The sequence below is a fragment of the Microtus oregoni genome, unplaced genomic scaffold, assembly GCF_018167655.1.
Source record: "Microtus oregoni isolate MIOR12 unplaced genomic scaffold, Mior012 000015F_ref0000493, whole genome shotgun sequence".
NCBI lineage: Eukaryota > Metazoa > Chordata > Mammalia > Rodentia > Cricetidae > Microtus > Microtus oregoni.
The window spans coordinates 47362491-47375057 of record NW_024543074.1 but is presented as its reverse complement, the minus strand read 5'-3'; the positions used below and the strand labels follow the sequence as shown (position 1 = coordinate 47375057).

General features: G+C 52.5%; 1 protein-coding gene across 1 annotated transcript in view; it reads left to right on the top strand.

Moving 5' to 3' along the window:
• Positions 1 to 12567, top strand: part of Adamts2 (ADAM metallopeptidase with thrombospondin type 1 motif 2) — a 197421-nt gene that overhangs the window by 165095 nt on the left and 19759 nt on the right. Inside the window, exons 6-12 of the mRNA XM_041664732.1 lie at positions 4862 to 5018; positions 6245 to 6350; positions 7018 to 7161; positions 7530 to 7662; positions 8055 to 8168; positions 9764 to 9909; positions 11859 to 12034. Coding sequence (XP_041520666.1) covers positions 4862 to 5018; positions 6245 to 6350; positions 7018 to 7161; positions 7530 to 7662; positions 8055 to 8168; positions 9764 to 9909; positions 11859 to 12034 — 976 coding nt within the window. The remainder of the gene's footprint in view (positions 1 to 4861; positions 5019 to 6244; positions 6351 to 7017; positions 7162 to 7529; positions 7663 to 8054; positions 8169 to 9763; positions 9910 to 11858; positions 12035 to 12567) is intronic.

The following is a 12567-nucleotide window of genomic DNA, read 5'->3' as shown; positions in this document are numbered from 1 at the left end:
ACCTGGTGGTTGCCTCTGGAGCCTGTCCTTCCTTTGCCTTCTGTCTAGAGGTGGAGTTACCTGGAGGGCAGAACTTCTGTATGAGTTCCGCCTCCCACTACCTGTGGGATTGGGAGTCAGTGGCTTTAATGGTATGAGAGACAGTTTCTCATCTGGGAGTTAGGATAATAACAGTGACTGTGTCTTAGACACTTCTGAAATTTAAATGAGATACATGCAGAGACTTAGCCTCAAAGGACCAGAAGGCCATGAACACACAGGGAGAATTGGTAGTTGCCATCAGCACAGGGGTCCATTCCTACTGGTGACCCCTTTCTAGGAGTTCCAGCCCTCTTCATCTAGACGCATCTATCATTCCCACGGCCTCTAGGCTTTGTATTTCCCTCCCTGCCCCAGTGTGACTCTTCAGTGTATGTATATTTATTTTTGTTCATTCATTCATTCACTCATTCATTCATTCCTTTTGTGATAAGCATGCATGTATGCCCAGTGAGCAACACAGGGCTAGCCTTAGCCCTTTATAGCAAGGAAACAGGGATCTTGGGTAGTAAAGCCCACACATACTAGGAGGGTGATCACTTAAGGTTCCCGTGGGACATTCAGTGAGCCTCGTTGGAGACCCCCTCCTCTTCCATGCGTGGAGGACTAGACTCATAGATGATAAGGGGAGGGTCTGCTCCCCCACCAGGACTTCTATACCCTGGGTCATAGGCCCAGTTTCCACACCCCCACACTGCAGGCACAGTGGTCCTGGCCCATCCGGGGTCTCCACACTGGGGTCAGAGTTACGGAACCATTGTCACTGTGAAGAGCTGTGTCCCAGGACGCAAGCCCTCACTCCATCGGGAGACAGACCCTCCAGCTACCACTCAGCCTCGGGGAATGGCTATACATAGTCCACTCCCAGGTAGCACCACGTGTCACCCCCTGCTCCAGTCCCCAGGCACCTGCCCTTCTCACTGCGAGAGCACCACGGGCCTACAGAGTCAGGTTCCCACACACTGAGGATTGTCTCCTGCTCGCTTGTCCCAACCCCAGCACACCTGCAAACAGGTACACAAAGATTTTCCTAGAAAAGAAAAAACGGATGCAAAGATGAGTAGGAGTCTGATGCTGGGCGCTTCCAGAGCAGAGAGGAAGACAGATGGCCAAGGCCAGCAAGACAAACAGCTCTCCCAGCCTTTATGACTTCCGCCGGAGATCCCGACGTAAGAAGCAGGATTTGCTCTCCACTCGGAATACCTGCCATCTGTGATGTGAAAATATTAAATGGAAAATTCCAGAAACAAAAAGTTCCCAACGTTTAAATTGCTCGCTGTTCAGGGCAACCTTGTTGAAATCAGGAGCCGTCTCACCTCGTCCTGCCAGGACACAGAATCATCACCTCGCTCGGGTGCAGAGGTAGATAGATACCCACGATGCAGATGGGGTGGAGAGAAGCCATAAGGTGCCTGCAAGGGTCAAAGTTTATCATAAGTACGCATATAGAGGAAGACACAGTGTATGCAGGATCAACACTTTGGAGTTTCCAGCACCCACTGGGTACCCAGGGTTTTCTAGCAGGGTCCCTGCAGCTGACCCAGAGGCAATTGGACGGCCTCTGGGTACCTTGCCCTGCCCATAGCCAACTCATGTCTCCCAGGCCTGCCCCAGTTGTCCCAGATATCGCTGCCTCAAGAAGAGCTCTTTTTAAAAAATTTAAAAATTAGGTGTTTGTGTGTAGAGGTAGGTAAGGGTTGGTATAGGAGTGAGAGTGGGGGTGCCCACAGGGACCAGAGGGTCCCTTGGAGCTAGAGCTACAGGTGGTTGTGAGCTCAGGTTTTCTGCAAGGGTAGTACATGCTGTTGACCACAGATCCACCTCTCCAGACTCCTGAGAGGAATCCTTAAGGACACGCGGGACAGGCAGCTGATGGGGGGAGTGGGATGAAGGAAAGGGGCCCTGAGGAAGAAGGCAGAAAGTTCTTTTGCTTCTAAGGCTTTTCAGCCCCTTAAGCTTCTGTTCTATTAGCTTAGCTTGGGTTCCAGGCTCCCCCTTGGCCTGGAGGAAGAGCGTCTGACCCATTACGTGTTGGATTCTTACCCCGGGAAGCAGGGAGGAGGTTGCACCAGGTAAGCACACTGTACAGAAAAGAACATCTCCATGATAGACTGTCCCCAGCACTATGACCAGATCCCACACCCTCCCTGCTAAGCCATCAGGCACTCCCCACACACCCTCCCCTTGTCTCCATTGTCATCCTTCGCCAAAACCAGAAATCACCTTTCTCTTTGCCTCATTGCCCCCGCTCCATGGCTCTAACAGCTCCTGTCTCCCTACACACCCAGATGTTGAACCCTCTGACAGTACAATGGCCACACTTCCTGACTTCCCCTTCCTGACTCCCATCCTCTCTGGCAAGAACCAGCTCTTTCTATTTATTTATTTATTTATTTATTATGTATACAATGTTCTGTCTGCATGTATGCCTGCCCGCCAGAAGAGGGCACCAGGTCTCATAGATGGTTGTGAGCCACCATGTGGTTGCTGGGAATTGAACTCAGGACCTCTGGAAGAGCAGCCAGTGCTCTTAACCTCTGAGCCATCTCTCCAGCCCAAGAACCAGCTCTTTCTAGAATGCACATGGGTCTGCTCCTTGCCACTGGATGCAATATTGATGTCTTAGCACAGACTTAGCCTTTGGGCAGGGCCCTCTGTGACCCCCCCAAATTCTCCAGACCCTATAAGAACAGGAAAACTGTCCCTTGGGTCCTTGATGCACGCTTGAGATAGGCCAAACCTTGGAAAGGTTGGGAGAAAATACAGTTGGTTCTCCACACCCCCAGCTCCGCTTCTGCCAATTCTACCAACTACAGATGGAGGATAATCAGGAGGAAGCATGGCATCTGTATTGAACATATGCAGGCTTTTATCTTGTTGTTATTCCCTAAACAATCAGTCTAACAACCAGCACTCCGCACTTACACTGTGGTACATGGTACAAGTCATTTAGAGTGGATTTAAAGGATACAGAAGGAGGCGTGAGGTTCTATGCAAATGCCGCATCCTTTTATAGAAGCGACTCGAGCGTTTACCAATGTGGTATTGGCTGGAGTACTAAAATCACTCCCCCAGTAGACATCAAGGTATGGCCATGTATGTACTTCCCACTCCTTGTCGCTTGGGGTGCCTGCCTGCACAGCAAGGCTCACAGACTACAGCACATAGTTGCTGTTTTCTGAAGTCCTGCCTTCCTGGGGTCCCCCTCTGTAGTGCAACTCCTGTCTGGGACAATGCTCCCCAAATCTGTCTCTTTACCCTGCCCTATAGAGATCTTTCTTGGGATTCCAAAGCTAGGAAGTGGGTCCTAGACCCCTGGAGCTCTATCCCCATAGCACGAACCCCTTGGGGCTGGGGGACGCTGGTAACAGTCTGCCTTCTTGGAACAGACAGAGAACAAAACAAGACAAGAACAAAAACACAAATCAATATTTCAATAAATTATCCTGCCGCGGCAGTGAAATCACCTTGTCTGCCAAGAGAGGCTCAGGATGGGAGCCCAGCATTGGGGGAAGGATGCATTCAGCCAGTGTCCAGTCTGCAACGTGGTGGGGGTGTTCTGGCCACTGCAGGGTCGGGGCCCTGTCTGCAAGGTGGGAAGGGATCCTTCCATGGGAGGAGCTGCTGTATTCAGAAGTTCTTAAGTGAGTGACTTGGGGAGAGGGGTGGGGGTTTGTTCTATCGGCTACAGCCATTTTCATTCAAGCTAACCCAACTATTGGGTTGGGAGGTGCTTGGGAATTGAACCCAGGTTTTTGTGATCTGGGCTGGCACTTTACCCACTGAGCGTGTAAACTTTACATTCATGATAGAGACATCTGGTCTGGCAAGCCTGGGCCTCTCTTCTTAAATGCCAGCCATGGGCCAGTGTTCAGTGGACATGGCCCCTGAAGATACCCAAGTTTTCAAGTTCTTCCCAGAACCTCTTGGCGGTGGGGGAAGAGGTTCTGTCTGCATAGTATTGACCAATTTGCTCTTACCCTGCGTCAACCTGGCTCCTGCCTCAGGTCCTGGTCCCCTCCTGCTTGCTGCTCCTAATACCTGAGTGTGTATTTCTGGCTGGACTCTCCAGTCTCTTTCAAAGACTTGGCCGGAGATCTCTTCCCACATCGGTGTAGGGCATGCCGGTCAGCTGGCTGCTGTCTTTCACCTGCCAGCCAGTGCCCTTGCCTGGAATGCTCATGCTTCCTATCAAAGGCGGAGTGCATTGCTCTGAGTTCTTTTGGATGCAGTTGACAGTAACACACCTCAGAATTGCTTGACTCCTATGAGGCAAGTGGGAAAGGCAGCCTGACAGTCCCTAGGACTATGGTGTGGTAGCCTCCCCTGTCTGTAGGCTAGACCGAGATTGGTTAATAGACCAAAGCTTTGTGTTCAACATGCGTGTGTTCTTATGTTGTCTCTTCAGTCATTAGTACTAGAGGAAGCAAGCTACCAATTGTGAGCTGTCTGTAGAAGGGCTGGGGAGGGGGCATGATGAGGAGCCTTCCCCCTCCATCCAACAGTCTAGGGCTAATGGGGTCCTGCTTCTAACTGAGGAGTGAGCTTGGTAGAGGGATGGCTTGGCTCCAGGGGAGACTTGAGACAAGTCTGCAGGCCCACTTCACGTTTGACAGTGTGGAAACTTGTGCAGGCGAGGGTGACCAGGAACCTTCTCTTTCGTTCAGAAGAGGGGAGCTGAATGGGAGTGGCTCAGCAGGAAGCTGCGTGGTCCTGGACCAGATCCCCAGTGGCTAAACTCAGTCAGCACAACTCCCTGTTCAACCCCGAGTAATCTGCAAGATGCCAACCCCATCCTTCTGTCTGTCTCCACCCACTGTAGTCCATGAGCCTCATTGAGATTGGGAATCCCTCTCAGAGTCTGGAGAATGTCTGCCGCTGGGCCTACCTCCAGCAGAAGCCGGACACCGACCACGACGAGTACCATGATCATGCCATCTTCCTCACACGGCAGGACTTCGGGCCCTCGGGCATGCAAGGTTAGCTGGGTGCCTACAGATGCTGGAGAAGAAGCTGGGGCCTGCAAGGGGCTAGCCTAGACAAAAGGGGCAGGACATAGAGGGGGTGTGGCTACCTTAACTGCCTGAGTGTCTGGGTTGGCCATATCAACTTTCTGGCTCTAGAAAACCATCAGAGCCTGTATCGTGGCCCTGACCCCCATCTCACCCCCAAAAAAACAAAACAAAACAACTGCACCCCAAGGAACAGAGGAAGGTCAGGAATGGCTGGATAAACCTGATAGGGCTTGACAGCCTGAAGATGAGACTGTGTCCAGAGTCCGGGCTTCAGGGTTGTTTCTTCCCCTGGCTACTGAGATAGGTTACCAAGTGATTCTTTACGCAAGGGTTCAAACTACATAAAACCAAACAGATATAAAAGAAAAGCAATTGTCCAAACTACGGGGTTGAAGATGTCAATAGACACCTATTAGTAAGCGATAGAAGAACAGATAAGAAAAGGAGTGAAGACATAAAAGCTTTGGGCTGAGATGGCTCAGCTGGTAGAGGCACTTGCTGCCAAGCCAGAGGGCGCGAGTTCAATCCCTGGGATCCATATGGTGGGAGGAGAAAAGAAACTCCTGCAAGTTGTCCTCTGACCTCCACAAAGGCTTTGTGGCCCTCCTGCACATGCACCTCTGTGTGTGTGTCTATGTGTGTGCACGCACGCACACACACACATACACAAATGCACACACGCACGCACACACACACACACACACCAGTGTAATTTTTAAAGCTTGTTTATAAAGCCAACATTGTAATAAATTGATACTTATACCTATTATTAGGTTGGAGGTTGAAATAAATCATAGATACACATGATTTATGTGTATTATGTGTATTAAGCAAAGGACAACCCACGAAGCCAGCAGCGTAGAAGGATGCAAATGGTAACAGGGGAAGCTCAGCAAGAAGCAGAGCCATTCCACAGGGTGAGGAAGAGAGAGCAGGCAGGAAGCTGCCTAGGTGACAGACAAGGCGCAGCAGAGACCTGTGCCAGTGGCATTGTGGATTGTGTCAGGCAAAGCGGCCACCAAGCTCTGTGGATGGGCAGGGGGCCTGCTGTCAGTGTGGGTGTCTTCTGAGTTCCACCAGCAGGGGGCAGTCAATTCTGCAGGACTGCTCTGAGGATGGATCCTCTCTGGGGCTGTCTGGGAGTAAGACTCCAGGCCTGGAGGCTGGAGCCACCTTCTGTCTCCTCCCAGGCTATGCTCCTGTCACGGGGATGTGCCACCCGGTCCGCAGCTGCACCCTGAACCATGAGGACGGCTTCTCCTCGGCATTTGTGGTGGCTCACGAGACTGGCCATGTGTAAGTGGCCTGAGCATCCTTGTACGGAGAAATCGGATCCTCTGCTCTGGGTTGACCGCTTTCCCCTGTGCCTGAGAGGGGCAGTCATGTAGGAAAGCCACTTAGCCTTGTTTTCCTGTCATTCTGGCTAGAGGTCAGCTTCAGCTTTCTGCTGACAGAACAAATCAAATCAAAGACAAAAAGCACCAGGGGGCAGAGTGAGCTCTGGGCCATAAGGGAGCCAAGGGCCTTGTGCCGTTATCCCATTCAAGTCCTGGGGTCACCAAGGCTCTGAGGGAGGGTAGCCCAGGGTCAAAAAGCCAGGACTCTGTCCAAATATGCATGTTCCAGGTATCAGTAAAGACCCTGAATCTTGGAGCCAGGTAAGTATTAATGGGTTTTGCAGAGCTGATGGGTGTATCCAGGAGTACCCAGAATGCTCTGGGATATAGATAGCCCTGCCCTCACTGTGCATCCAGGAAACGGTGGCCTTCCTTGGGGACATGGAGAGGAGCCTGTTTGTGGGTGTCTTCATCACAGGGTGGCTCTGGCTCCACAACTCTAGTCAAAGTGGGTCAGAGTAGAGACGCTCCGAGATGCCCGCTGTGGTTGTTAGAAATGCCTTCCTGGTTGAGGTACGGGGAAAACTGCCCGTCAGTGCATCCAGGCTGCCTTGCTCCCCACACAGGCTGGGCATGGAGCATGATGGGCAAGGCAACCGCTGCGGTGACGAGGTACGGCTGGGCAGCATCATGGCACCCTTGGTCCAGGCTGCCTTCCATCGATTCCACTGGTCCCGCTGCAGCCAGCAGGAGCTCGGCCGCTACCTGCAGTGAGTATCGCCCTGGGCCCCCGAGGGTGGCCCCTCTTTGGGTTCAATTCTAAGAGGGCACAGTGCCCAGTGTGCTTGGGTCCAACCCGAACCCTCAGGCCTTGAGGCCTCTAGCCTGACACGCAAGGGATGGGTGAGAGAGCCTGGTGCTGAGAAAGGACCCCACTTTTGGGGGGGTTCCCACTCTGACACTGAATAGGCCAGAAGCTGCCCTAGCCAGCTCTCGAAATCTCAAACTTGTGGAGGAGGCAAACTGAGACATCACAGCTAAAGACCAGGGTGATAAAGTCTTGCCCACCATAGTGACTCCCGAAAGGACCTCAGCTTCCACACTGAAGGTTGTGCGGCACCCACGTGTCCCCTTACAGTTCCTATGACTGCCTGCGTGACGATCCCTTCGCCCACGACTGGCCGGCTTTGCCTCAGCTCCCAGGGCTGCACTATTCCATGAACGAGCAGTGTCGATTCGACTTTGGCCTGGGCTACATGATGTGCACTGCGGTGAGTGCAGGGACACAGCAAGTGTCCCCAGGGTCCTGCGGCGATGGCACTTAAGGCACCAGCCGCTTCTGCCCAGGGCCGTAGGGATGCCCACTTGATTTTCACGGAAGATATTCTGCCTCCCGTCTGCCTGTCAAAGCTTCACCAGGCGGGCAGCCTCCCAGGCTGGAGAGTTGGGGGCCCAGCGATACCCAGAGACATTGTCATCTCCATACTGTATGCACGTGGTCCTCGTGGCCCCAGAATCACATGGGCGCTTGCAGCACCCGCCCACATAGGCATGCTCACAGGCCAGTTCAGGTTATAGTATGGGGCTAAGGGTGTGGCATTCTAGGTGGCCTGCTAAAGGGGGGGAGGGAGTAGCCTGATAAACTAAGGGCATTCTCTTCCAGTTCCGGACCTTTGACCCCTGCAAACAGCTGTGGTGCAGTCACCCCGACAACCCTTACTTTTGCAAAACAAAGAAGGGTCCCCCACTGGACGGGACTATGTGTGCACCTGGCAAGGTGAGTCAGAGCTACACAGCCCTGAATGTCACTGTGTGGGTGAATTCCTCTTCTCCCTTGTGATAAGGACATGGATCTGTTTAGCGAGGGCCATGACTTAAGGAACTCCTTGCAGCCCCACCTCCCCACACCACCACACTGGGAATTTAGTTAGCACATGAGTTTGAGTGGACACAAACATCAAGTCCACAGTGTCCCTCCTGGCCTGTGAGTTCTACTTCCTCCACCAGCTGATGGGAGCGTGTCTGTGAGTTCCTCTCTTCCCCCACCGTGTCTAAGTGAGGGAAGCTTTGCAGGGAGAGCTGGAGTGAGCACAGCCCAGGAAAGAGATGCCGGGATCACTTGGTCACGACTGCTGGCCATGTGTCTGCTTGCCCAACTTGACAACGTTACATGGGGTCCTTGACACGTACTCAGAGCTCTGAGAGGGAGACTCCAGAGAATGACAGCCCCTGCAGGCTTCAGGTCAGGGCTCTCCTTCTACACGTGGATGCCATGGATCAAACTTAGGTTATCAGGCTTAGTGGCAAGTGCCTTTACTTGCTGAACCATCTTGCTGGCTCCGCATTCATAGTCTGAAGCCCCACACAGATGCGAGTACACCCATGTTGTCACCCTCATACTCACATGGGCAATGTGTGTGTTTTTCCACATACATGCAAATACACGCAACATGCACATGCACACACATATTCATGAATGTACATATGCTCACATATGCACATATACAAGTAGAAAAAAATGATGGTTTTCCAGTTTTGGTCATTTGTATTGTGCTGTTAATTATCTTTATTTTGAGTGATGTTTTCTTATTCTAGTCAACAAAGCATTTGTTGGATTCTGATGTTCTGAAGTACTAATCTACTGTTTTACATTTTGGAATCTTCTTAACCTTCTCATAGGGTTTTATAAGCTTCTTCCCTGGGAAGGATGAGACGATGGAATTTAGTGTTTTTTCCACTCCAGTGTTCTGCTTCCTTTGTTCTTGGTCTTCCTCCTCCATAGCCTGAGTCTACTTAGATATGTATCTATGTCTCCAGATCTCTGGCTTGTTGTTCCTGCTACATCTTCATCCAGGCATGGGGTGGGGGGCAGCATTTATCCTGAGAACATGATACACCACAGGCACAGGTGGTTCAGAGCAGGCTGGACAAGGCCCTGAAGGGTGGGCCTGGACATCCCATTCTTCTTTTGTTAGGCCTGTTTGACTTGAGTGCTTTGATCTTTAGGGACAGGAAGATCAGACTCTATGAGCCCCTCTTCCGCCCTCAGATCAGATACTATAGCCCCGAGCCCCAGGCCTTCAGAGATGGTCCAGGGCGGCCATCACAGACACTGCCCCACTGACGGGCAAAGACCTCTTCAGCCACTCTGGTGTAGGCGATGGGTCAAGGGCGTGCCGTCTTGTCTTTGTAATTACTTTTGTTGTTTTTAATTTGGGACACGAGGCATGTGTTACAGAAGTCAGAATACAACATGGGGTCGTCATTTTTCTTCTTCTACCATGTGGGTCCCAGGGATGGAACTCAGGTCAGTGAGCAGCAAGGGTCTTTACCCGATGAACCGTCTCATCGGCCCACCTTCCTCTCGCTTAGCATTGCTTTAAAGGTCACTGCATCTGGCTGACACCTGACATCCTCAAACGAGATGGCAACTGGGGTGCCTGGACTCCATTCGGCTCCTGCTCACGCACGTGCGGCACAGGTGTAAAGTTCAGGACCCGCCAGTGTGACAACCCACAGTGAGTTGACGCGACGTTGCTGAGGGTCCCAGGGCCTGATTCTGTAGGGCCTTGGGCATTGCACTGCTACCTACCAAGTTCAGGGAGAGTACAAGGCAAACCTCACCATGTTTATTTTTCCCCGGGAGGAAGCTGGGGTGCTGAGGGAGGGCTCCTTCCCTGGCTCAGAGCCTGTCACACACTAGAAACATCAATTCTTGGTCACTACCCTGCGGCCCACAATCCACTCTAGACACAGCTTTCCTCTGCCATTCTTGGCCTAGGGAGTGGAGGATAGAAAGTGGGACAGAGATGGGGAGCTGGGGGTGCCACAAAGGAAGTTCTCATGGGTTGCAGGATGCCAGCAGCCTAGACAGTGGCAGCTGGAGCCAAGCAGCTATTTTGTGGTCAGATGAGAGGCAGTGTTAGGGGCTGCCACTCATGCCCCAGTACCCAGGCTTCTCCCTTCAGCCCGTCCCTCCTTCCCTGCCAGCTCTGTGACTGCTCACACCCATGGTGGGGTCATTTGTCTATCTTGTGTTGGACTATCTGGGGATTTAATTTTGCTTTACCTGAAAATATTGTCACTCTAGAATGTCACATAAAATCATAAACTAATTGCCAGCCCCTAAGCAGGCGAGGTTCAGGCTGGCCCAAAAGTCCCTGGACATATCCAATCTGTCTGGTCTCACTGAGGTAACTAGTTAGGGTTCTTATTGCTGCGACAAAACACCATGGCCAAAAAGCAAGTTGGGGAGGAAAAGGCTTGACTTACACTTCCACGTTGCTGTTCACCACTGAAGGAAGTCAGGACAGGAGCTCAAGCAGGGCAGGAACCTGGAGGCAGGAGCTGATGCAGAGGGCATACAGTGGTGCTGCTTACTGGCGTGCTTCCCTGGCTTGCTAGGTCTGTTTTCTTATAGAACCCAGGACCACCAGCCCAGGCATGGCACCACCCACCAAGGGCTGGGCCCTTCCTCATGGATCACTCATTAGGAAAATACACTACAGCTGGATCTCATGGAGGCATTTCCTCAACTGAGGCTCCTTCCTCTCTGGTGACTCTAGCTTGTGTCAAGTTGACACAAACCAGTCAGTACAAACTCTGATTCTCTGTTCCCTGAGGCAGCTGTACTGTTTCTGTCAGCCCCAAACACTGTCCCTTAGGGAGCCAAAAAGATCAGCAGTCACTGCTGTGGGGAGAAGGGTCACATCTTCATCAAGGTCAAGAAGAGCTGACCTGTATCTGGCCGCCCCGTCTGTACACAGAAGCCTGGAGCCCAGGCTGTCCTCGCGCACAGAGCCTGGTGGGAAGGTGGAACACTGTGACCCCTTCAGCAGAGCTGAGGGATTTTCTCTTGCTTTGGGAAGAGAGCTAGAGCCCAGAAGAGAGCTAGAAGCACAAAAGGACCTGGTGGGGTGGAACTGTTCTCTGCACAGTGGGGAAGTTCCTAAAGCTCCTGTCTTCTAACCCTACACCAGCTGTCCCGTAGGGCCTCATGCATGTGCAGTTTCACAGTTTCAGGATTGTGCTGGATGTTTTCTGCTGCACGGCAGCTCCAGCTCTGTGTGCCCAGGACCTAGGAGGTCGTATGGGAGGCTCAAACAGCCCTGGTTATCTTGGGATTTGTAGTCCAGTGGGGCAGGCAGAATCCTAACATGCAGTCACAGATCTGTGCTCATGAACAGTCCTGGGCTTCAATGCCAGGGTGAAGGTGGCATGCTCAGGAAAGAGGCTGCCTTCTCAAGAGAGCACAGATGGGGATGGTTACTGCCGGTTCCTTCTAGTCTTGATGTTCCAAGGCCTGCCTGGCTGGGGAGGTACCTGGGTCCCAGTAGGGCTGTGTCTGTTTACTCCGCAGAGGTACCCCTTCCATACCTGAGACTCAGGGTTTCCCTAAAAAGTGCCATCCATGGGCAGGTCTTTTTCTAGAGGCCCCAAGAAGGGGAATCTTTGATTTCTCTCGCAGCCCAGCCAACGGGGGCCGCACCTGCTCTGGCCTGGCCTACGACTTCCAGCTCTGCAACCCCCAGGACTGCCCCAATGCCCTGGCTGACTTCCGGGAGGAGCAGTGCCGCCAGTGGGACCTGTACTTTGAGCACGGCGATGCCCAACACCACTGGCTGCCCCATGAGCACCGGGATGGTGAGCTTCCTGGGGAGATGAGAGGGGGACTCAGCACAGGACCCCAGGTGGAGCAGGCAGGGACATGCATTGTTTTATATACCATTGATCCTGCACGGGGCAAAGCTGTGGTGGCACTTGGTCTGGCTAGTGTGGCTGCGGGGTCCTACTCTTGATCTAGGGCTCTGGGCTGGGGGTGTGGCTTCCATCTCAGGGGAACCAGAACACTGGACATGTAGCGGCTGCTGGGTTGGAAACTCAGAGGGTGCAGCTCCTACAGTGACCATCCAGGGAACAAGGCTAAAGTTGCTCGCTGCCACAAGCGTCGGGTGGAGCAGAGGCTGACCCTGCAAAGCCATCAGGTGACTTCTGATAAGTAGTTTCCTTTCTGCGGCTGTGACAAAATACCTCAACAAACACAGCTTAGGAAGGAAGGGTTTGTTCAAGTTGACAGTCCCAGGTTGTGGTCCATCGTACTGGGGACGTCAAGGCTACAGGCTCCTGATGCATTCACAGTCGAGAGCAGAGAGAGAATGGATGTCTGAAGGCAGACA